This window comes from Spermophilus citellus (genome assembly GCF_964194105.1).
Source record: "Spermophilus citellus genome assembly, chromosome: 14".
NCBI classification, from domain to species: domain Eukaryota; kingdom Metazoa; phylum Chordata; class Mammalia; order Rodentia; family Sciuridae; genus Spermophilus; species Spermophilus citellus.
In genome coordinates this window covers 65,161,452-65,186,695 of record NC_138194.1, presented here as the reverse complement: position 1 = coordinate 65,186,695, position 25,244 = coordinate 65,161,452, and the positions used below count along the sequence as shown (strand labels likewise).

The following is a 25,244-nucleotide window of genomic DNA, read 5'->3' as shown; positions in this document are numbered from 1 at the left end:
CGCGCAGCCTCCAGATGGTCTCGCCCACTCCGACCGCAGCACACGTGGGTCGGGGAGCGCGGTGGCTGGGCCCTGCGGACCGGCAGGCGGGCTTGCGGGGCGGCGGCACCGGGCGGGCGGCCCGGCGAGCCCGACAGCCACCGCGGGACCAGACAACGCTCAGGCCTCGCCACAGGTGAAGCAGGAACCCCCGTGGGCGTGTCCCCGGCGGGGCTCGGGTCCCGGCCTCCCGCGTCCAGGCTGCGCTCCCCAGCCTCAGGGCCTTTAAGTCTCCGTGGCTCCGTGGAGGGAGATTGGTTCGGTTTGGTACGTATCCCCTGGCCCAAGAGTTGGAAACGCAAAACACGTTTTTTTTGTAGTGGCCCTGGAAGGACGGAGGAGGCCCAGCGTGTGAAGTGGCTTCCTGCGGAAGTTTGGTTTGAGGAACTGAAATCTGGTTTAAAAAGGCCTGGAGAGGGCGACACCATTATTTGAGAGGCCCTTTATTACGAAGCCACCCCTTAGTCCCCCTTTCATCTCCTGAAGTCATTAATTACAGAATTAGAAATCTGGAGCTCTGAAAAAAAAAAAAAAAAAAAACCTATTTCAGTTCTTATTCCTAAACCTAACGAAGTAGACATCGAGTTGAGAACTAGTGTACGATGTATTAGTGGAGTTAATTTTAACTAAATTAATTAGTGGAGTTTTTTAGGGTGTTTTCTTCCATCTTCGTGATCAAGGGCCGTGTTAGAAAACTTAATTGTGAAACCTCACAGAGCTTATGTACACATTTGCAAATGCCATACCCGCTTTTGAATACTGTGTAGGCCCTGGAGTTGACAATGCTTGTGGTTCATTCATTTCTGTTCTACAAACAGTGGAGCACTGCAAGACTGGTGGGGATAGTTACTGGGAGGGTGGATCCAGAGATAAGACCCAACCCTTCTATCCTAAACGAATTGTTAGGATGTATACATAGCAGAGAAGTGGTAATGTAAAGATAATGCTTTTGCAAATAAAAATGGAAGGTTAAAAATTAGTTATATTCACAAAGGTCTTTTGATGGATGTGGATGGAGTTTAAAAGTGAACTTGCCAGATGTGGAAGGGATATTAATTTGATTATAGAGAGACAAGAGTGAATTTGGGATGGGGATGGGTTTGCTTTGAAGCAGGACAACGAGGATGGACAAACTTAAAATGTCAAACCTGATAGAGACCATAAGATCATTTTATTGTACCCTTAACCTTTACAAATAAATAAATACTATTTTGGCCCTGGGGGTGTAGCTCAGTTGTAAAGTTCTATCTCTACCACCCATAAAAATTGTTATTTGAGTAATCATTTGAGTAATGATAATTGTATACCATCATGGGCTAAACATTTTTTACACCCCTTTAAGAAACTTAATTTTGTCAAGGTAGCATAACTACCTTGGTCTTCTGACTCCCAATTTGGTGCCTTTATGACTGCTGCAGAGACAGATTTGGAGGCTTGTTTCCTGCCAAAATTTAACAAAAATTATTGGGAATACTTACTTCCTAAGATCACTTCAGAATGAAACTGAGACTTTCACTTTTATAAATCTCTTCCAACAAACTATAGATCTCCAAGAAATTGGATCTTCAAGTGTTTAGTCTAATGCAGAGCATAAAACAAGCTGAATTCCACAACATAAATGAACAAAGCACAAAGCTGTATGCCAGAATTAATTCACAGAATTAATTATTTTTGATTGACTAGTCAATAATAATAATGGTTAACATTTATAAATCATTTCCCATATGCAGGGCTCCATGCTGTGTGTTATATGGATTATCTTATTTAACATAAAATTTGTCTTTCTAATTAGCTGCTAAATGTAAAATTATTTCATATTCCTGGAGTTTAAGTAGCAACAATCTTTCCTGTTAAAAACTACTTTTTCAGTCAAAATATACATTTATGCCTGTCTGCTTGCTTATTTGTTTCTGTCACTTTGTTTTGCTTGCTATTTTGACCTTTTCCTTTTGAAGGCTATTCTTTTTCTTGTTTCCTACAGAGAAACTGAATTTGACAAAACTAGTTTTGTTCAATTTCCCTTTTAAGAACAGCTTCATCTTTGAAATAATCAACAGAGTTCAGCTCTAAGAACGAAGCAAGAAAGCCTTCACTGTTCAATATTGCAATGATAATGTTGTGATGATTCCTTCAGGACAAGAGTGGTTTCTTTCTGTTTATTTTGTGACTATGTACATAAAATGCATTTGAATAACTCAATGTTATTTTTTTAATTTTTTTTAATTTTTGATGGACCTTTATTTATTTATATGTGGTGCTGAGAATCAAACCCAGTGTCTCACACATGCTAGGCAAGCACTCTATCACTGATCTATGACCCTAGCCCTCAATATTATTTTGATTAGCAATGTTCTTCTTAAATATCCTTCAAACCATATTCCAAGAGCACTTAACTACCTCACTGTCTTCTTAAAAAATGATTAACAGATGATTTGGTTATGTATAATTTGAACATTTACAGATTTTTGTTTTAATGATTTTCTTACACCACTGATTTTGCTTTTTACTGTTAAATTGTAAATCTTATCTTTATTATTCCACTTCAGAAAATCCTATTTTTCAGCTTATAACTAAGACTGCCTTGTTTGTGGCTTTTCCTATATATAAGAAACATTTCACTACTTTAGTCTAATAAAATTTAATTAAACCCCTTTAATTTAGGAAAAAAAATAATTTCCAGTTTATGTTTTTGTTGTTTGAATACAATTTAAAATATTTAAATAAACTGAGTTTCTCTTTTGATAGTTATCTTTTTCCTTTGTAGATTACTTTAGGAAAAATGGCCTTGTCAGCCCAACAGATACTCAGATGGTTCAACTCAATTAAGTCGAGCCGCTTCATTAATGCCACACAACTCACAAAACGTTTTCCAAGACCAGGGAAAACATGGTTACAAAGCTCTTCTGCTTGGCCTCAGATGTCCTCTGACAATTGTTTTCTCCAGTGGGGATTTAAGACTTACAGAACTTCCTCCTTATGGAGTAATTCCCAGTCTACCAACTCAAGTAGGCAAGAGAATAATTCTGCCCAAAGCACTCTGCTTCCTTATGTGAATGAGCAGTCAGAGAAGACACAGAAGATGCCCTGCTTTGACTCCGACCTGACTCTAGAAGGTAATTCCCAACTTTTAGAAAAGTCCCACTTTCCCTGCTTTTGGTAGTTTAAAGGAGCTACTTGTTTACATTTTGCTAGGCCATTTCTATTCATACTTTGTACCAGGCAGGAAAAGGAACAATACCAGCTCTATTTATTTACTGCTCTTTTACTTTGATTTTACTAGTGTGCATAAGATTATCTTATATAAATAAAATAGATTATATATATATATATTTATATAAATAGATTATATATATATTTTAATATTACATTTGCTTTCTAAATGCTTCATTACTTAGAGTATTTAAAATTTTTTTTCTTTTGGACCAGGTATGATGACACATGCCTGTAATCACACCTTTTCAGGAGGCTAAGTCAAAAGGATCACAAGTTTGAGGCCAGCTGGGCAGTTCTGAGAGATCCTCTCTCAAAATTTAAAATAAATTTTATAGAGAATATAATTCAGTGGAGATCACTTGCCCAGCATGCATCAAGCACTGGGTTCAATCCCAGTACAAAAAAAGCAAAAACAAAACAAGATTAGATTTATTAGGGTATAATTGGTATCAAATAAAATCCATCTTTTGGGGTATATGATTCTTTGAATTTTGATGTATACATGTAGTTGTATTACAACTACCAGTCATCAAATAGAACAGTTATATCACTGCTAAAGTTCCCTTGTGTTGTTTTTAGTCAGTCCTTCCTTTCTAGTGCCTCCTGTTCTAGGAATTCAGATTTTACCATATATGGAATAATATTCAATTATGTACAAAATGATAGAGAGCTGGACACAGGGAGGAGAGAGGGTGGCTAAAAATGTGAGAAACAGAACAAGAGATCACAGTCTGGATTCCTTAGCTTAAGGTAAATTACAGTCCCAATTGTCTAACATATTGTTTTATTAAAAATATATATATTTAGATACACACACACACACAAAACCACACACCGTAGAATCAATGCTAGACCAGAAAGACTGCAGGTGGTAGAGACAGACATCATCTTAACGGCACTGGAGAATAACTGGGAGAAGAGGGCACTGCATCAAAGCAGAATTTTCAGAATGTCATGACTAACCTATGAGATTCAGGCTGTTGAATATATTGTACTTTTGGCCAAGTTAACAAGCTATGGTAGACTGATTCTCTTCCTCAAAATGTACTTGAAGGGCAGTTGATCCTCTTAACACTTTTACCTGTCATTGAAAAGTGGAGGAGAAAAGTTTTGTGCCTTGAAACTTACTAACAAATTTCTTATCTTAGAGAAAAACAGTAGTTGATCTTTCTAAATAGTCATAACCTTACCTCTTGTTACTTAGAATATTTTTTGATTTCTTGAACAATTAATTCTGAAATGATCTCAAGATTTAACTAGCAAACGACACAAACCAAGGAAGAAGTGGGCTTTGGAGAAATAGTCTGAAGCACTAACTTGCTTCTCTTTCTACATGCCTGGCTTCAAAGAACTGGACGATTTGCCTCCCTTGTCTCCATTGCATCCACTTTCCGAAGAAGAGGCTGTTCAGATTGTTGCACACCCTCCACTGCCTCTAGATTCATTCACACTTCGAGACTATGTAGATCATTCTGAGACTCTGCAGAAGTTAGTGCTTTTAGGTAAGTTTGAGTACCCTACAAATACTTTAGTATACTTTTTGGGTTTTGTTGTTGTTGTTGTTTTATTTATTTTTTTACCTTACTCAACATTTAAATCTTTATCAAAGTAGTATATAAACATATGAGCAAAAGTCAAATAGTGTGAAAGGCTCTGTTTCTCTTACTGACCTTGTATCCCATTTACTGAAGGTATCTACTTTTATCACTGTATTTAACTTCCACATTTTAAAAGCAGTTGCTTATAATACTATCTCTTTTTTCATCAATTTTAGACAACAGTCTATCTTTTATATATACACAGGTATTTTTTCCATATTCTCTAAAATTCCCTTGGTGTGTTACATTATAATTTTTAGATATATCATTAGTCATTGTAATCAAATGTATATTTGTTGTTTCCTTCCTGTATAACTTTTCTTTTTCCTGGAGTTAATAATTGCCTTGTTTTTTATTTGATTAATTTTCTTTGTCTCTTAGGGTTAAATTTTCCCACACCTTCCAATAACCTTTCAGGACAGTTTTTCCAGTGAGTAATTATCAGATCCATGGCACACCACTGCCTGTTTTCCCTGTCACTCCCTGACCTTTCTCCTGGAGCTCATGTCCTAATTTGGATAATTTCTCTTTTGGCTTATTCTCTAGCTACCTTAGCTTGTTGACTAGTTGGATATAGATAGTGAAATGGCCAGGGCACTTCACTGAAAACTTCAATTTAGTTATTTTTAATCTAGCTTCTTATTGTAACATTCTATTTTCCCATTACCTCTTCCTGGTTGTCTCCTGCTTACTTTTTCTGCTTTATCCCTTGATACTTCCCTCTTTTGGTTGGCCAGCTCTGACAACTGAAGAACTTAGCTTAAATTCCAATAACTTGAAAATGTTTTCTTTGACCCTGAAGAAGGGTCCTTCTTTAAGCTCCCACTTCCTTCCCTGCTTATTTTTGAACCTAGCATTAATGGTGATGTGTGATGATTGTTGACACATCTGTCCCTGTGCTCAATTAGCTGAATGTGACCCAAATATATAAGGAATGGCCTTTGTTCATAAGAAACTTCAAGTGTTCAGAAAAATCTAAAGACATATACTTTAAAGTAGCTGGAATACAAGGATGAAAGGTAATGTGTCTTAGACTCATATCAGAGATCAGAGATACAAATAAAGTTTTTCATGAATCAACATAAGTGTCCATCAGTAAATGAAGAGATAAAGAAAACATGCTATACACAATGGAATACTATCTTTTTTTTTTAAGTTGTATATGGACAGCATGTATTTTATTTATTTTTATGTGGTGCTAAGGATCAAACTTAGTGCCTCATATGTACAAGGCAAGCACTCTGCCACTGAGCTCCAGCTCCAGCCCATATTATCCATTCTTAAGAAGGAAATCCATTGGCAACAATGTGGATGAAAAGCATTATTCTAAGTTAAATAAGATAGACACAGAAAGACAAATACCACATGATCTCACTTACATGTGAGAACTAAAAGAAAAAGCCAAACACATAGTAACAGAATAGAATGGTGGTAGAAGGAGGCAATAGAGGAAGGTATAAGGAGATATCTGTCAAAACTTACAAAGTTTCAGTGAAATGGAGGAATAAGTTTTACAGATCCAAAGTGCAGCATGATAACTATAGTTAATGTTCTATGTACTTGAAAATTGCTGAAAGAGTGGGTTTTAAATGTTTTTGTGTCACATAAAAAATTGGTGAATATTTGTAATGGTGAATATGTTAATAGCTTTAGGTAATTATTCAGTAGCATGTGTATATATATGTGTGTGTATATATATGTGATATATGTGTATATATATATACACATATATATACACATACATATATACATATATAAGACATCTGTTTTACATCCAAAATATACATAATAAAGTGTCCAGAGAGTTCAAAAGTGAGAGATGACATCTACTATGAGCAAGAAAGCCAGTTACCTTTCTTTTCAAAACAGCTCTCTTTGCCTATGGCAGCTCTATGGTGATGCAAGACAATACTGAGATGCAGTCCCTAACTTTACACAATTTACAGTACAAAACAGCCTTGGAATATGTTTTAACCATTCCTTCTTCTGTATGCTAATACCCAACAGCATGTCTTAGAATTAATTTAAAGGACACTAACTTAGAAAAACCATGATTGCTTTGCCAAACCATGGTTTTGAATACTAAGTCCTTCTGTTTGCTTTGCAGAGCTGTTTCTGCCTTTTTCTGCTTGTTCTTTATGCCAGGTGGCCAGCCACTGTGTGCTGGAGCTCTACAGCAGGGGGCCAGCTGGGTTCTGGGCAGCTTCACCTGGCGGGAGGCACCTACAGTGTGGAGACTAGAAGGGCCTACTGGGAGTATTTTCCTCCCTTCTTTGGGTCCAGTTGCTTTCTCCATGACAACAGCTCCTTCTGAGCAGTCCTTCCTTAATAGCTTCTCTCTCTCTCTGATCTCTGGTGCTGGAAGTGCCCTCCAGTATTCCCGTCTCCCTGCATCTATGTCACCCTATTTAGTCCTCCTTAAAGTTCTTTTCTTTTGAACTTTATAGGGCACTATCTGTTGCCTGTCAGACCCTGATAACTAAATACGGGTTACTGTACCTAAATGCAATGGTATATTTGTAGTTACTGAACTGATGAGAATAAAGCCCAACTAGACTGACCATCTACAGGGTAGATCATATACTACCCATTTTTTTTTTTTAATACCCAGTGCTTAGCAGAAGTCCTGGCATTCAGTGACTGTTTTTTCAAGTTAATGAAATTTGAGTAAAACCAAGTGATCTGGCTGAGCAGGTACTATCCTGATGAGATTCGTTTCTCCATTGGTATTAAAAAGTAGCTTTTCAGGGGCTGGGGCTTATAGCACCTACCTTGCACATGTGAGGCACTGAGTTTGATCCTCAGCACCACATAAAAATAAATAAACAAAATACAGATATTAAAAAAAATAGCTTTTCAGGATTTCTGCTTTAACACAGTCATGGTGTGACAGCTCATGCTGAGCAAGGCACTTCAACACATGAAAGCTCTAATATTTACTTAAATTTGAAGTCTAAGCCCTTTGTGCTATTTTTAAAGTCCTCCTCCCACAGATATTTGGAACCAGTTTCCATCTTGTTTCTTTATCCATCCAGTAATTGGATTTATTGTCTATTAAAATTATTTTAAAATTATAAAAGAATTACATCTAGTTGTTAAAAATGCATATATTACAAGAAATAGATCTGTCCTCTTTACATCTTCATTTCACTTCCCAAAGGTGATCGTTCTTACTGAGATATTTAAGATGTTTTAAGTTTTCCAGACCTTTTTCCAAACAAACAAATATGTATCACACAGAAAGCCATTCATATATCTTCCACATGTATGTATATATATATTTTTTTCTTGATACCAGGGATTGAACCCAGGAGCATTTTACCACTGAGCCACATCCCCAGCCCCACCCTACCTTTTTTTAATATATTTTATTTTTTAGAGACAGGGTCTTGCTGAGTTGCTAAGGGCCTCACTAAGTTGCTGAGGTTGGCTTTGAACTCATGATCCTCTTGCCTCAGCCTCCCAAGCCACTGCATCTTATATGTTTTTGAAATTAAACAATACTGTATTTTGAGTTCTGTGTTTTCTTTCAGTAGTTAATATACTTTTAGATTCTTAACTACATGGAATTAATTTTGCATAAGATACAGAGAATTTTTAATTTTTTTACAAGATAGTGGTCCATATTATATATATTTTTTTAAAAAAATTTTTTTTAGTTGTCAATGGACCTTTTTTTTTTTTTACTCATTTGTATGTGGTGCTGAGGATCTAATCCAGTCCCTCACATGTGTGAGGCAAGTGCTCTGCCTCTGAGCTATAGCTCCAGCCCTGGTCCCATTATATTTTAATGAATGTTTTTCTTATTGATATAAAATGCCATTATTAGCCTACAGTAAATTACTTTGGTTCATCCCATTCTGTTTTCTAGTCTTCATTTTGTGTGTGTTTGTGTGTGTGTATTCTGTTTAAACTGTTTTGCTAATTATGGTTATGTGTTTAACATTAAGAAATTTGGATTTAGAATTATATTTAGGTCTGCTTTTCTGATCACATTTACCATTAAAGAAAGAATGTTTTTATTTCATTGTTTTTATATGTAATACTGTAAAGTTGCCTCTAGAAATCAGTTCTGGGGTTATTTTTAATCTGAAGGAATATTTTCAATATTATGAAATTTGAGTCTAAACTTAAGGTTTTATGTTATCTAAATATTTATTTTAAAGATGTGGGAGAGGCTTTCGTTTTCATCTCTTAAAATCAGATAAAAGGAAAAAGAATGAAATCCTCAGTTTTAATGAGAATTTTGAATTACACGTTCTTTGATTCTCTGCCTAAGTTATGCTGAAATCAAACAGTATGAGAAAATGAAGAATGCTTTAAAATATCACCTTGGTTTCTCCCTTTTTTTTTACTTTTTCTCATGTTTCTTGTCTTGTTTACTTAGATTATATAAGGTAAGAAGGGTACATAAAGGTTAAAGGTTGTGTACTTGCTGCTTTCTGTAGTGCTTGAGGGTTGTATGTGTGCACACATTCTCAGACATTTGTAAGCCCCTTTAAGGTCCTTGTCTCTGCCATAAAGACCTGGAGATGCCAGTGATGAGTAAGAAATAGGGTAATTTTTTATTCCCCCTGTGAAGGGGATCATGAGCATATTTTTTAAATAGTAATTTTACTTAAGGAAATTATTTAAAAATTTCAAAGTAACAATTTGTTCATAGAGGTTTATACCCTGCAAATTTACCAATTGAGCAGTTACCAAGGAGATCATTAAGGGATCCCAACTATCTTTCAAAAACCATATCCCAAAAGCCATAGAAATGATGATGATCCAGTGATTAGTGAATTTGTCTTGGGAGACATTTAGCCACAAATGCTCATTTCCCTCTACACATGTCTTTGGGATAAATACTATAATTCATTTTAATTTGTTTTATTTCTGTAACCAGTTTAGCTATAGATATTTAGAAGTTTCTATTTTGTTTATTTCAGTTCTCCTTTGAATAGGTTATTCCTCAGTAATTTCTAATGCTTATATGTATGAACTTTAATGGCTAAACTAAGAAGTGGTTTTCAAACAGTATTTATAATTTATTGTAGGAGTGGATTTGTCCAAGATAGAAAAACATCCGGATGCAGCCAACCTTCTTCTAAGACTGGATTTTGAAAAGGACATTAAGCAAATACTCCTGTTTCTCAAGGATTTGGGTTTAGAGGATAACCAGTTGGGAACATTCCTGACTAAAAACTATGCTGTTTTCTCTGAAGACCTTGAAAATCTTAAGATCAGGTAGGGCTTTTAGAATGATTTTTCACATAACCTAAGAAGTGGCTACAGAGGAAATATATGTGTAAGAAATTTTTTAAGTCTCTGTTGTATAGGATCTACTGAGATAATGAGCATGGATGTTATTTTTTTGTTGTTAAGGATTTTCTTTGATTTAAATTATTTATTCAACTGCTTATTATTATTTCATTGTTTCATCTATTGCTAAGTCAGTACTTAACTATTTCTCTTCAGAAACTGGTATAAGTTGTTTTTTAATGACTATTAACAAATAGCTATATTTTCTGAGAGTACCCTTAGTTCTGAAAACATGATCTTGTGTGGTTTTTCTATATCCAATTTTTAATAGTAGACATTTGACATTCTCTTGGCAAATTATTGTCTAATTTTGTTAATCATGTCATAAGTTAACTATTTTGGTTATTCCTTTCTTCTTTAAATATCACTTTATTTTATTTTTTTTAATTGTTGATAGACTTTTATTTTATTTATTTATATGCGGTGCTAAGAATTGAACCCAGTGCCTCACACATGCCAGGCAAGAACACTATGGCTGAGCCTCAGTCCCAGCTCCTAAATAGCACTTTAATAATCAACTTTGTACTTCATTCAACATTCAAAGAATTGTTGACTGAGAGAATCTTTAGTGAGACAGTGTTGATCCGTGAGTGAAGGTCCTGCTAGGCATCAAGAACCACACAGAATAAGACAAGTCCCTGTCCTGAAGTTAACAGTTTGAATTCCCCCCAACTCTTATCTAAATCAGTCCATGTTCCAGGATTCAATAAATGAGGGGCACTGTTGCTGAGGTCAGAAATGCTGGTATTAACTTTGACTTCTCTTCTTTTGTCATCCACATCTAACAAATTATCAAGGCCCATCGGTTCTACTTTATTTTCTCTCAAATTAGTGTGTTTCTCTTAATCTCCACTTGAAATACTTTGCCTCAGTTCCTAATTATTTCATACCAATAATTTCATGCTCCAGTAGTCTCCTAGTTAGCCTGCATCTAATCTTGACACCCCCCCCCCCACAATACTATTTTCCACACTGGAAAATAGCCTCCCTACATTTCAGAAAGTTTGCTGTTTCTTATACCTTCTCGAACCTTTTCTCTGAATTAGGAAAAACAAACAAAAGAAAACTATAATCCTTGCACAAAACAACTTGAGCCCTTATATAGTCAAGGCAATTGCCTGGACTCCAGACATAAAACTTGTCCTCTGTCCCATCATGTGGCTTACAGTCTAGTGTGATACAGATAGGCTGTCACAGTAAAGAGGCAGAAAGTGATTCCAGGAAACTCTCACATCCAGTGCTGCTCCCCTTGGCTGCCAGAACACTGATTGCCTCCCCATTAGACAACAAGCTTGCCTTGTTGCTCAAAAGTTACTCCAAAGAAACATCAATACCTCACAATGGGGATCCTTTCAGAGACTATACCATGATTTTTACTGTCATTATTATACATGGTAGGCACAGAGAGGTTCAGTAATTTGCCCAAGATTAAAAGAGTTAATTTTAAGTGACAGAGCTGGGATTCAAACCCACTCAGTACAACTCCAGAGAGTTGGCTATTGAGTCATAATGTTTCCCTATGTTTAATTTTGTGAAGGAAATTTAAACTTTAAAGGAACTTAAGTTACCCGTTTAAGATCACACATTCTCATAAGACCTAAGGAATCTTCTCTAATATAGATAGTTCCATCAGTGATTCCTAAACCTGGCTGACTATCAGATGGAACTGTTTAACATTTCTTAATTACTTAGAATTTTTTAATAGGTAATATATCCCCATATACTCAAAAGGACATATGATGAAAAATAAACTTCTTGACAGCAGTTTTAATAATATTTTAGTCAGACACAACATGGCTGCCCGTCCCCCCCTCCCCAAGAAAGTTATCCTATTTCCCCTCCTTCTTCTGCTCCTTGGCCTTCCAAGACTCAACTAATTTTAATAGATATTGCATTTATCTGCGTTGTTTTCCAGTTTATAATTCCCCCAGTAGTATACAGAAGTGCAATTTCTCTATTATCTTCATTAATAGCTACTACCATCCAGGTTTGTGTCCACCTTCTAGGAATATTCTGTCCTATATAAGAATAAACACACACACACACACACACACACACACACACATACACACACATAACTGGTAGCAATTATACATACTATTTTACACCCCACTTTTCTTAACTATATCCTGGAAATGTTTCTTTCTTACACACTTTCTATTCTTTAATCCAGAATAATCCACACTACAGATCTATTTAGTACCCTACTTATAAACCTCCAGGGTCTTTCTGGTCTTTCCTGTCACAATGCTTTAGCAATTCCTATACACCTCATTTCACCAATATTACCTGTAAGATACATTTCTAAAAGTGGAATTGAGAGGTCAAAGGATATATTCATTTGTAATTTTAATAGATATTGCATTTATTTGAATTATTTTCCAGTATATATTCCCCCAGTACAGAAGTCCAATTTCTCTGTTATCCTCACTAATAACAGTGTTATCAACTTTATGATTCCATTTTACAAGTAAAAATAATACCTCTTTGTTAATTTTGGAAACACGTGTTTTAAACAACAAATGTTGGAGTACTTTTCATGTTACAGATTACTTTGTATGTGTTGAATTCCTATTTAAATTTCCTTTTCTGTAAATTATTTATGTCTTTTGCCATTTTTTTCTTTTTTCTTTTTGGTGCCAGTGATTGAACCCAGAAGTGCTGTACCACTGAGCTACATCCCAGTCCTTTTTATATTTTCGAAACAGGGTCTTGCTAAATTGCCTAGGCAGGCCACCAATTTATAATCCTACCTCAGCCTCCCAAGTCACTGTGATTTCAGGTGTGCGCCGCCACACTTGGCAACATTATTTAATTGGGCTTTTTTTCTTTCTTGTAAACATTCTTTTATATGTTAGAAACATTGGTTCTTTCTTTAAGGCATTTTGCAAATATTTTTCCCAGTCATTTTTTTGACTTTGTTTTATAGTATTTCTTCATATAATTAAATTTATCAATTGTTTCCTCTCATGCCTCAGAGGAGCTACTTTGAAGGAGTAATATTCAGCTGACTAAAGTAATTAAGTTTAGTGCAGAACCATCATAAGCTTTAGATGTAGGCATGTTACATTCTAATTTGTATTATTAGCATTGATTATTTGATGATCCAAGACAAATTATTTAGCTTCTTTGAATCTATATTTCTTCAAATGTAATGTGGATAATTTATCTGGCTCATAGAATTTTTTATTTTTCTGTAACAAGTAAACAAGATAACATCTTGATATATTTAGGCATATAATAAAACTACCCTTTACTATATTTTTAGATTTTGAAAAGTCAGTTAAACTTTTTATATTATACTACCATATTTGGGTTCCCAGAAACTTGGGAACATTTCTGAGTTGTTAACAAAATACATATTAAAAGACTGTAGTGGGCTGGGGCTGTAGCTTAGTAGCAGAGCAGTTGCCTAGCATGAATGAGGCACTGGGTTCAATCCTCAGCACCACATAAAAATAATCAAATAAAATAAAGGCATTCTGTTCATCTACCACTACAAAAAAAATTTTTTTAAAAAAATTCAATTGCCAAAAAAAAGACTGTAGTAAAATTATTTATGAAAATGTATGTTAAATATGCTAACATTAAAAAAAAAATCTTTTCTCAGTTGCAGCCTTTCTTCAGGGGTCCAGATCTCTTATATTCTTAGTTGGTGTTTTTCTGTTCTTAGCGGGGGGGGGGGGGGGGGGCTAAACAGAAGCTATTTCATTTTTTTCTTACCATGTAATAACTCAAATTAAATGAAAAAGGAATCTACCTATTTTGCTGGGTTTCTGTTCTCAAGACTAAAAGGCTCAGGGGTCACTCTAGTTAAACTGGGCTGCACGAAATAACCACACAAGAGACACAAATACCTTTTTCTTTGGGGTTGCTGTGATGGCTCCTCTGACCTTAAGGGTCCACAGAAAGAGAGAGAGAGAGAGAGAGCACTCGCTGACCCCTTTTATTGAGGAGAAGCCATTCAAATGAGGCAAGGGGTCAGGTTTCAGGGGGCTGAGTCTATCTTCATGATGTCCACTGTCAGCAGGTTGACTGACATCTGGGTAGGCCACACCCAAGGGCACAGTAAGAGAAGGGGACACACACAAGGCACTTCCATGGAAGATTCTATCCTAAACAGGGCAAGGGGTTATATTATAAAGGAACAGGTGAGCATAGCTTCACCCATGAGGCTGTAGCAAGACACACCCATTTCTGTGACTGAGCGCCTTAGCACCCAGCTGGGGAGTGTAACTCAGTCACCAGTAAGGTTGGCCTCCCACACCTATTAGTGGATTTCAGAATTATTTTCCGCCCAGCGCACTGGTGCACACCTGTAATCCCAGTGGCACCGGAGGCTGAGACAGGAGGATTTCGAGCTCAAAGCCAGCCTCAAAAAGCAAGGTGCTAAGCAACTCAGCAAGACCCTGTCTCTAAATAAAATATAAAAAATAGGGCTGGGAATTTTAATAGATATTGCAATAAAATATCTATTAAAATTGAGTAAATTTTAAAACTCAGTGGTTGAGTACCCTCAGTTCAATCCCTGGTAGTCCCCTCAAAATAAATAAATAAATAAATAATTTAAAGGATCTGGAGATGAAGTTCAGTGGTAAAGTGCCCCTGCATTCAGTCCCCAGTATGAAAAAATTAAAAGAAAATAAAATTTCCATATTCCTTCAGCCACACAGGATTATTTTCTATTTTCAATCTAAACGAAAATCATTCTAGAGCCTATGGACAAATGTTCAGTTTTATCCATGTTCACATCATTATTACAGAATTTTTTTATTTTATTGTATTTTTCTATTAAGGAATGTTTTCTATTTTATTTTATTTTTATTTTATTTTGTTTTTCTATGATTTATTTATCCTTTATTTTTTCAACTTCTTTATAATTGTGAAGCTAGTAAATGTTTACCATATACATGTATTTTTGTTTACTTTTCTAGGGTGGCTTATCTACAATCAAAAAATTTTAGTAAGACAGATATTGCACAGATGGTCAGAAATGCCCCATTTCTGCTGAATTTTTCAGTGGAAAGACTGGATAACAGATTGGGATTTTTTCAAAAAGAACTTGAACTTAGTGTGAAGAAGGTAAAGAATGTAGAGACTTTGTACATTTTCTTGTTAGGACATTTAGTAACTGTTAAACCTCGTGTTTCTAACAAATGCTGGCTCATCTGAATTCTAAAAAGTATGGTATTTTTTTAAGAAAATGAATTACCCTGCTAGTTTAAACATAAAGCTTCATCATTTTATAGTATTCCATCAACTTGGAATTTTTAAGGCTTGTTTTCAATATTTGTTTTTTCCTCAAACAGTATTATATTTTTCTGAGGTGCCTATCATTTCTCCAGCTGGCTCATCTTTTAAATTTTAGCTTATTCCCTCTAATGCCTTAGTTTTCCAAACTAGTTAAATGTGCATATATAGTAATAATTGTTTTGTTTCTAATTATAGACTAGAGATCTAGTTGTTCGTCTTCCAAGGCTACTAACTGGAAGTCTGGAACCTGTGAAAGAAAATATGAAGGTAGGACAGTGTAAAGCTTTTGAGAAATCATTTTCTTTCTTTACGTGTTTAAGCCCTTCGAAGGGAATACATTTTGCTATTGTCATCTTAAAGAAAATTGGATTTTGAATTTATTTATAAAAAGACAGAAAATATATAAAATATAATATAAAAATATCTAGCAAGAAATTTGTGTCATTTAATGATATTTTCATATATTGATCAGATGTTACATGTGTAAGTCATCTTGCAGACACTGGTACCTATTAGTAGTATCTGGAAACTGCTTCTGTTGCCTGGCAAGAGAGGCTATGTCTCTATTTCCTAATCTGTGTTATCAATCTATGAAAATGCTTGTTTGCCCATTGTGACTCTTTCTATGTCTTAGGGCATTTAAGAGGCTGCATCTAAAAGACTTATGAACAGAGCAGTGGGCAGCACATTGCTATCCTTGACACCTGTGCCAATTGCCAGCTCTAGTTCTATCACAGAACATATCAGATATTCTTTATTGTCTCTCCTCCAAAAGAAAAGTATGAAGCCAACTTCTACACAAAGCTGTAGAAGTGTCTGAAATTATATAAGGCCTATTCTCTGAGGTACTGAAGTGTTTCATTCTTGGATAAAGAAAATGTAGTATGTACACACAATGGAGTGTTACTGAGTCATAAAGAAGAATGAGTTTATGACATTTGCCAGTAAATGGGTAGATATGGAGACCATCATACTAAGTGAAATAAGCAAGTCTCCAAAAGTCAAAGGTTGAATGTTTTCTCTGACTTGTGGGAGCTAATCCACAACAAGAGGTAGGGGGATGGCAGGGGAAGAATAGAAGTTCAGTAGATTAAACAATGAGGAATGTTGAAAAGTGAGGGAGGATAGGAAAAGGAAAGACAATGGAAAGAATCTGACATAATTTTCCTGTGTACGTATATGAAAACATCATAGTGAATCCCACCATTATGTACATACACAAGAATGGTCCTAACTAGAATAAGATATATATTCCATGCGTATATAATTATATCAGATGCATTCTACTGTCATGTGTAACTAAAAAGAACCAATAAACAAAAATAAATAAGTAAAGTGTTTTGTTCTCAGTGCTAGGGAGGTAGTCTGTGCTTGTGGAGCTTAGAATCTGTAGGGAGATAAAGTAAGGAATATTAAGAGTGATGGCTTGGTGGAGGAGCATTGGACACTGTGAAAGTACATGGAGAACCTACTCCTGTATGAGTGTTTAGTTTTGTCTTCTGTTTGGAATTTGGACATGTAGGTTTTTTAATAACATGTATATGATTGTGCTTTGGGAATGAAAGCTCAAAAGCACTTTGGAATCTTAATGCTGGTCTATTTGTACCCGGCCCATGCAGCCACCCTGTCCAGGCCTCCCTTGTGCACTGTTATCCCATCTCATAATTATGCTGCTGCTTCTTGATGATCACCCATCATTTTCAGGAGATGGGTTTGAAATTCTGGTTACCCCAGAAGTAGTAAGCACTAATCCCTTGAGGGCATTGACATCTGTCCCCAGATTTTAAAATGTCATTATTTTAATTTGCAGGGAAATGGATGGCACTAGAGCAGATTATGCTTAGTGAAGCTAGCCAATCCCTAAAAAACAAATACCAAATGTCTTCTTTGATATAATGAGAGCAACTATGAACAGAGCAGGGAGGAAGAGCAGGAAAAAAAAATTATTTTAAATTTTGAGATAATAATCAATGTGTCCTTTAGTGTAGTACCAAAATAATTATTTCTATTTACAACTTATAACAAATTAATTTTCCTATAGGTTTATCGTCTTGAACTTGGTTTTAAACATAATGAAATTCAGCATATGATCACCAAAATCCCAAAGATGCTAACTGCAAATAAAAGGAAACTTACGGAGACTTTTGATTATGTTCACAATGTGATGAGCATTCCCCACCACATCATTGTCAAGTTCCCACAGGTAATGCATGCAGCTCATGGCTCACTCTGAGAGCTGCCCTTGCGTTGCATTCAGGGCTACTACCATCCAGGTGCATGGTGGCATGTAGCTGTGGGAAGTTCACAGCTGCAGGGCAGAGGTCTGCATCTCCTAAAGAGAATTAGTGATTTGTCTGTGTCTCTTGGGTTGCCACCTACTCTTCATTCCTGTTGGAATCAGGGAGAAGAATGTGTTTTTCTTGTGTTTTTCTCCACTTAAATTCCCTTAAAGATCCTTTCAGTGCTACATGAACTTTTCATTCACAGTCTAAATCTATGAATTAACAAGTGATATCATAGTGCTCTCCTACCAAAGCATAAAATAGTTCTAGTTTGTCATTATGCCAAAGCCATAGTTATATTTTCTGAACTAATCAGACTTGCTTCTTTTTTAACTCCGGAGTGGCATAGACTTGTCTGATTCACACATGGCTGACTCCCCAAATCTAGAACTACACTTGGCACTTAGTAGGCATGCAATAAATATTTGTTGAACAAAAAGTATTAAAAGCTACAGTTGTTGCTGATGGAGCAATTATAATGTAATTTTCAACTGAAAAGCAGTCACAATTTGTTTCCCCTGGGTTAGTGGATAATTCAGTGACAATAGATCATGATAAGAGAATCTAACCTTTGTCCCCTCTAAACCCTAGTGATTTAGTCATTTACTTAGTATATAATGAGCATCCACTATGTGGGCACTAAGGATATAAAAATAGATTTGGCTTGCATTCTTGTGGAACTTATAATGCAGTGTGGTAGACAGGGTTCTAAGAATATGATTGTTTTACATAATGTTAGGTTCTCAAGCAGAGGACTGGTAGAGCAGTTATTCATTGTAGAAGTAGAAGAATCCTAGTAAGAGCTATTGGGTGCTTACTGTGCCAGCTCCATCTCTACTGCTTTCCTTGTACCAACTCAGTATAATAATTATAACAACCACCATATGAGTGCTATTTTCATCCCTATTTTACAAATGAAGAAAGTAAGCATAAAGGGATTAAGTAACCTGCCCAAGGTTACCAAGTAGGGGCAGGATTAGAACTATGTCAGTGGAGTTTAAATCACACACTTTACCAGGTATGCCACCACTCGAGAAGTGATGTTCCTCAGTCAAATAATGAGTGGCACTTAACAGAGGGAGAGAAACCTTCCAAGTGGAGGAAACTATAAACTGACAGGTACATCACAATCATTTGTTCAAAGCCCAGTCATGTAAATGTTGCTTCCAAATTGGGATTCTCAGGTTCCTGAGGTCTGGGTGTATTGCTGTAAAGTCAAATGGGGAAGTATATTAACTGAGAGGCTATGAGGGACCTGGTAAAACTGTTAAGATTTTGGCAAATGTTTTAAAATTTAGTGGTATGAAACTAATTTCATACAATAATGGTTGTGGTTGGCATATATACCTTATGATTAATTAAAATGGAGAAAGGATTATAACTTCATAACTGGATAATTAAATCATCTTAAAGAAGAGGTCACAGAAGGTAAAGGATAACAAAAGCAGCTCCAGAGTCATGAACATTAAATCACTAAGGAAGAAGGAAGGAGGTTATATATTCAGGATCCCCTTAAACCTGCCTATCCCCTCCCAACTGGGTTTCAGTAATTCTCAGGCTAGAGGACTTTTTTTTTTTTTTAATCCCTAAGACTAATACATCATTAACAAGATGAAATTGGTTGGCATATATACCATGAAATTTTTGTGACAATGGCAAAGTAGTCCTTGGTGGTTAACAACCCTCCATCCTCAAATTTAGTGATAAAGAAACCTTGAGTTATTGGAAAAGTAAACAATAGCTGATCATGAGCTATATAAATAGTTCAGACTATTATTGATTCAGAATCATTTGTGGTGTTGTCTCTTGTATGATAATTTTTAAAGCCAAGAGTTACTGCCTAGGAGCCATACTTGGGAAAAACTAAAACTAAAGTATCTCACATCTTCATTAGCAAAATAATGTAGTAATAGGAAATTAAGTTACCAAAAATGAGGGCAGAACAGGATGTCATTTGTTTTTGCATTGACAGAAAAAAGGACATGTATTGTTCCAAAAGCATACCAGCCCCATGCTGAGTTAGCACCCTGTGCTATTTTTGGTCACTGTTCTCAAAGCAAGGTTTCAACAGTTTTGCACAGTGTCCTGTCCAAGTCAACTATTATTATTTTGTTTCCAGTTGAACATTGGGAAAGAGGCCTAGAGGTTATGTGCCATGCCGAGTATTCTCATTGTGTCTGGTACAAGCAAGAGGAGAGCTCCAGAACTCACACTGATAGGTCATCTGGGCCATGAGTCTCCCAGATGTCTTGACCTGTATGGCTCTTGCACAGGTGTGGCCAGACCTCCCATTTCACCTTCCTCTCTTGCAGTGGTTGTAGGGACCTGGCCTGCTTCTTATTGCTTTTTATAGTGGGTTCCACACTCCCTACTCATTGGGAGTTTTAACCTGAGGTAGGGAGACATACTTTCCCTAGTTGATCAGATCAGATGAATTTCATTTTGATTGCAGTAATTTAAAAAATAGGGAAGCTTTGCAGATTAGGAGATCTTACTTTTTTTTTTTTTTTTTTTGCTAACATAACTCTTGATCACTTATTGGAATTATCTTGAAGCCTTATTAAAACATTTCTAAGCCCTGCTCTCAAGGTTTCTGATGAGGTAGTTTTGGGAATATGTAGTTTTGGGATGAGGCCTGAGGGTTTGCTCTTCAAATAGATTGTCTCTGGAGTAGTCTATGTTCTTTGCCCACTGTGTAGCCCTTAATTTATTATTCTGCTTATTAGCTTTGAGTCCTGTTTTAATTATAATTTCTTCTAAAAATATTTTTTTAGTTATACATGGATACAATATCTTTATTTTGCATATTTATTTTTTTATGTGGTGCTGAGGATCGAACCCAGTGCCTCACATGTGTGAGACAAGTGCTCTGCCACTGAGCCACAACCCCAGCCTCTAATTATACTTCCTTATCTAATGATTTTATTGGGGTGGTTGGGATCAAACCCAAGCCTCTCATATGCTAAACATGTACTCTGAGCTATACCTCTAGTCTATTTAGTCATAATTTCTTAGCAGAAACTACAGAATTTAAGTCTTGTTGCATTAGTCATATTTACTGAATATGTGGTCAGTATATTTGTTAACCTATTAAAATATATGGCCAAGTAAACTTGAAATTTCAACTTTTATTGTATAATGTTTTTAAAACATTTTTCTTTTTCCAGGTATTTAACACAAGGTTGTTTAAAATCAAAGAAAGACACCTATTTCTTACCTATTTGGGAAGAGCACAGTATGATCCAGCAAAACCTAATTACATCTCTTTGGACAAATTAGTATCTATTCCTGATGAAATATTTTGTAAAGAGATTGCCAAAGCCTCTCTACAGGACTTTGAAAAATTCTTAAAAACTCTTTAGTTTTTGATCAATATTAACATGTAATGTTGTAAAATGAACGTATGTATGAGTAAAATATATTTTAAAATAAATGCCTTAGGTCTCAATTTATATTAGAAACAATTTTTTTGATATTATATATTTGGGTACATACACTCTGGTAGAACTTTCTTACAAGTTCCTATTGACTTAATTCTTATTTTGCTCAACCATGTCCTCAACTAAAATTAACAAGCTTAGAGAAAAGAAGTGAAGTGAGAGTACTATATGCTGGTACTTTGCCATTCTGATGAAGATGGCAACAGTGGAAGGTTTTCCTGCTCTAACATTCACAAATCTTTTCAAGTGGTTTCATTTCTTTAGGTGGCTTTATTTCCTTTGAAATGTTATGAGTTTCTAGAGCATAATACACCACCCATCTAATAACTACTACTACTCAATGCTCCAAACATATTCTACTTTGGATTATCTACAATGTTGTCTTGCTGAACACAGATATTCAAAATTGCCTGCAATTGGCTACTAAAATTCAGCAAAGGGAAAGGGACAAGGAGGAAAGTTTGAAGAGGAGGAGAGGCAATAAGACAGTAACAGCCATAAAAACTAACTTACTACCAGCAAGCAGATCTATAACATGAATACCCTCACCACATATATTATCCTGGGCAAGTGATTTTATCACTGAGTCTTTGCTTCTATATTTGTAAAATAAAGCACCATGACTATCTGCCTTAGGATCACCAGATTGGGTAGACTTTAACATCGATGTACTCAATGAACCGTACTTGTTATTTTCACTATTGAGAAATTCCTTCTCTTAACAGCCAATGAGATTTGGCCCATGGGGCATATGGGACATTATCAAGTAGATTCTATTTTTTTTAACCTTTATTTATTTTTATGTGGTGCTAAGGATCAAACCCTGGGCCTCACATATGCTAGGCAAGCACTCTACCACTGAGCCACAACCCCAGGTCTCAACTAGATTCTTGATAAACATTTGGATATTGGGGTATGCTTGGAACCCTGTGCTATTATTTAAAGAGGTCTAGTCATTCTACTGGAGAAGCGAGTTGGAAAGAAAAAAGAGATACCTGGCCAAACCTGTTGGTCCACACATGCCAACCAAATGCCAGATGTGTGAGGCAGCTATCTCTGAGTATTCAAGCCTTAACAGAACTATAGCTGGATTCAAAATTGGAAGAAATTGATTTAAAGTCACCAACTTTGGGGGTTATGTGCACAAGTATTTTGTAGTGTGCCTGATGTCTTGAAAGAAACTTGAGAAACCTAATTTGTAATTGTTCAGAATCAGGTATAGTGTCCTTCCTGTAAAGATACTTTGTTCATTCACTCAATAAACATTTGAGGTCATAAAACACAGTGGCAAAGGTGACACAGATGTGTGCTTTCAGAGCATTCTCCAACAGATGAAGCCAGTAAACAGAAAACAATGAAGAACATACTGCTGGGAAACAACATGGAACTATCTTGCCTGGTCTTCGTGCACCACAGAACTTCATTTTGCCGTTTTAAACAATATCAGATTAGGTTAGCTATGCTACAGTAACAAATGCTCCTAAAATCCGGAGTGATTTAAAAATCATACACATTTCTTCTCATACACACTCTTGGGACCACAAGGGCTGTGTTCTGTGTTATTTTGGTTATACAGGTCAATGTATCCTGAATGTCTTCTGGCTGTACATGATGTAGAATCACACCAGTCATGTAATCATATATGTACATAGAGTGATTTTATGTCCAGTTCATTCTACAATGCTTCAGACCCCTCCCTTCCCTTCACTCCCCTCTGCCTAATGCAAAGTACCTCCAGTTTTCCCTAGCCTTCTCCCCTTATTGTGAAGTAGCACCTATATATCAGAGAAAACATTTGGCCTTTGGTTTTGGGGGACTGGCTTATTTCACTTAGCATGATATTCTCCAGGTTCATCCATTTATTGGCAAATGCCATAATTTTATTCTTCTTTAAGGCTGAGTAATATTCCACATTGCTTTATCCATTCATCTGTTGAAGGGCATCTGTTGGTTCCATAGTTTGGCTATTTTGAATTGAGCTACTATAAACATTGATGTGGCCACATCACTGTAATTTGCTGATTTTAAGTCCTTTGGATATAAACAGGAGTGAGATAGCTGGGTCAAATGGTGGTTCCATTCCAAGTTTTCTAAGGAATCTCCATACTGCTTTTCATAATGGTTGCACCAATGTGTAGTCCCACCAGCAGTGTATGAATGTACATTTTCCCCTACGCCCTTGCCAACATTTGTTGTTGCTTTTATTCTTGATAACTGACATTCTGACAGCAGTGGAATGAAATCTTAGTTTTGATTTACATTCCTCTAATTGCTAGTGATGTTGGACATTTTTTCATATATTTGTTTATCAATTGTTTATCTTCTGTGAAGTGTCTGTTCAGTTCCTTAGCCCAATGCCTAACTAAAAGACAACGAAGTATAATCCCTACCCTATATGAATAGGGAAGAAACCTAAAATAATTTTTGAATCAGCAATAACAACCTACCTGGAAACATACAGGCTCGAGGCTTAATTCCTAGAGGAGCTGAATTGTGCAATCCTGGGTATCTGATCCCTTGACATAAGTCTTCCTTCTCTGGCCATTTGCACCCTGTAACCAGCTGCTGGAACTTAAAGGATACAGAAGAGTTTATGGAATAACTCTTCCTTCAGTCATGCTAATGCTTCCAATTGTTTTTTGTCCCTAGATTTTTATCCCTTTGTAAAACAATGTGCCAATGTACAAATGCACTGCATTTCTTCATATCTTTCAAACTTGAACCTTGCTCATGTAGGCTAGAAGCAGTCATTCATAAGTTTTTAGTCCTGCATACGGAACCAAGTCATAACAAGAAATTGTGGTAGCAGAGACAGAAGTAAAAAGAAGGCAATATAACTTTAGAATTGGTTTGTGACTAAGATCATTAAATAACACTTCAGCTTAAAACTGAAAGGGAAAAAAAAGTAAGATATTATCTGGTAATGGTGGAAGCACACCAGTAACTATCAGTCATGCTAATGCTACCAATTGTTTTCTGTCCTAGATTTTTATGCCTCAGACTTTACATGTTGAGGCTAAGAACTTGAAAATGGACAAAACTATGTATTTACTCCTCTTTATTTTAAAACTATATGCAAATCCTACTATCTCTCTTAGATTTAATATTTTTAAAACTTGTTTTTGAGATGCTGGGGATTGAACCCAGGGGCCCTGTGCCACTTAGCTACATTTCAAGCCCTTTTTTATTTTGAGACAGGGTCTTACCAAGTTTTCCAAGCTGGCCTTAAACTTTCAATCCTCCTCCCTTTGCCTCCAAAGTCGCTGGGATTACAGGTGACCACCAACAGACGTGGTAATAGTTTAACTTTTTTGACCCAACCTGTAATTAAAAATGGTTTGATGTAGAACATCAGCTGGAGAAGCTGAAGACCAGAAAGGTTTATTTCCTTACTTGATTAGAGTAGTGTATCTCTTATGGCTCTAGAATTAAAGAGGTTTGGATTTGTATCTGGATTCTCAGATTTTATCTCCATTCTTCTAGCAGTGTCAAAGAGGACAAGCTATTCAATCTTTCTGAATCTCACCTTCCTCTTTTTAAAAGAAGATAATCACAGTACTTACATCATAGATAGAGAATTAAATGAGGATTCAATCCTCCGTTTCCGAAGGTTTCTCATTCGTGGATTCAGTCCACCACGGATCAAAAACATTGCATCTGTATTGAATATATAGACTTTTTTCTTGTCATTCCCTAAATAACGCAGTGCCACAACTATTTACATAGCATTTACATTGTGCTGAGTATTAAAAATAATCAAGAGATGATATAAAGAACACAGAAGATGCGTGTAGATTATAAGCAAATACTACACCGCTTTTTATTAAAAAAAAAAAAAAAAAACTTAAAACATCCAGGGAGAGCCTCTGGGCTAATGGATCCAATCCCCAGCCCTTGCCGAGGGGCTGAAAGACGTCACCCAAGTTCTTATAGCTGGTAAGCAGCAAACCTGCACTAAATCCGGGGTCTCCTAACTCCTTGCCTAGAGTTCTTCTCATCATGTCACAAGTCTCGGAACAGCACGCAAAACGCCGAGCTCATACCATTGATATCACCGGCTTAATGGGCCACAGCAGGTGCCAAAGAAGTCCATCAGAACTGCGCCTGCGCGG

General features: G+C 36.1%; 1 protein-coding gene and 1 long non-coding RNA gene across 3 annotated transcripts; one reads left to right on the top strand and one right to left on the bottom strand.

The window, feature by feature from the left end:
* Nucleotides 1-27: 27 nt before the first annotated feature.
* Nucleotides 28-21,146, top strand: MTERF3 (mitochondrial transcription termination factor 3). Of its 2 annotated transcripts, none has more exons than XM_081266715.1 (8): nt 28-175; nt 2,804-3,152; nt 4,602-4,754; nt 9,893-10,082; nt 15,092-15,239; nt 15,606-15,677; nt 17,452-17,613; nt 20,860-21,146. In XM_081266715.1, exons 2-8 carry the CDS (start codon nt 2,819-2,821, stop codon nt 21,052-21,054), a joined length of 1,254 nt encoding a protein of 417 aa, XP_081122841.1. In that variant the 5' UTR covers nt 28-175; nt 2,804-2,818; the 3' UTR covers nt 21,055-21,146. The 2 variants fall into 2 exon arrangements, with proteins under 2 accessions (XP_081122841.1, XP_081122842.1); XM_081266716.1 differs by having other exon boundaries at nt 36-306; nt 20,860-21,141.
* A 2,440-nt stretch (nt 21,147-23,586) lies between these two features.
* On the bottom strand, nt 23,587-25,197 carry LOC308633272. The gene is made up of 3 exons (XR_014018738.1): nt 25,082-25,197; nt 24,696-24,789; nt 23,587-23,703 (listed from the first exon to the last, which is right to left on the bottom strand). It is a non-coding gene; the product is annotated as an uncharacterized lncRNA (long non-coding RNA).
* Nucleotides 25,198-25,244: the final 47 nt, after the last annotated feature.

What these genes read in the sequence shown, in the direction of transcription:
- MTERF3 (XM_081266715.1), top strand. Translation starts at nt 2,819, where the DNA reads ATGGCCTTGTCAGCCCAACAGATACTCAGATGGTTCAACTCAATTAAG. An exon ending in CTTGAAAATCTTAAGATCAG is followed by an intron (nt 10,083 to 15,091) that starts GTAGGGCTTTTA and finishes TTACTTTTCTAG; the next exon opens with GGTGGCTTATCTACAATCAA. An exon ending in CTGTGAAAGAAAATATGAAG is followed by an intron (nt 15,678 to 17,451) that starts GTAGGACAGTGT and finishes ATTTTCCTATAG; the next exon opens with GTTTATCGTCTTGAACTTGG.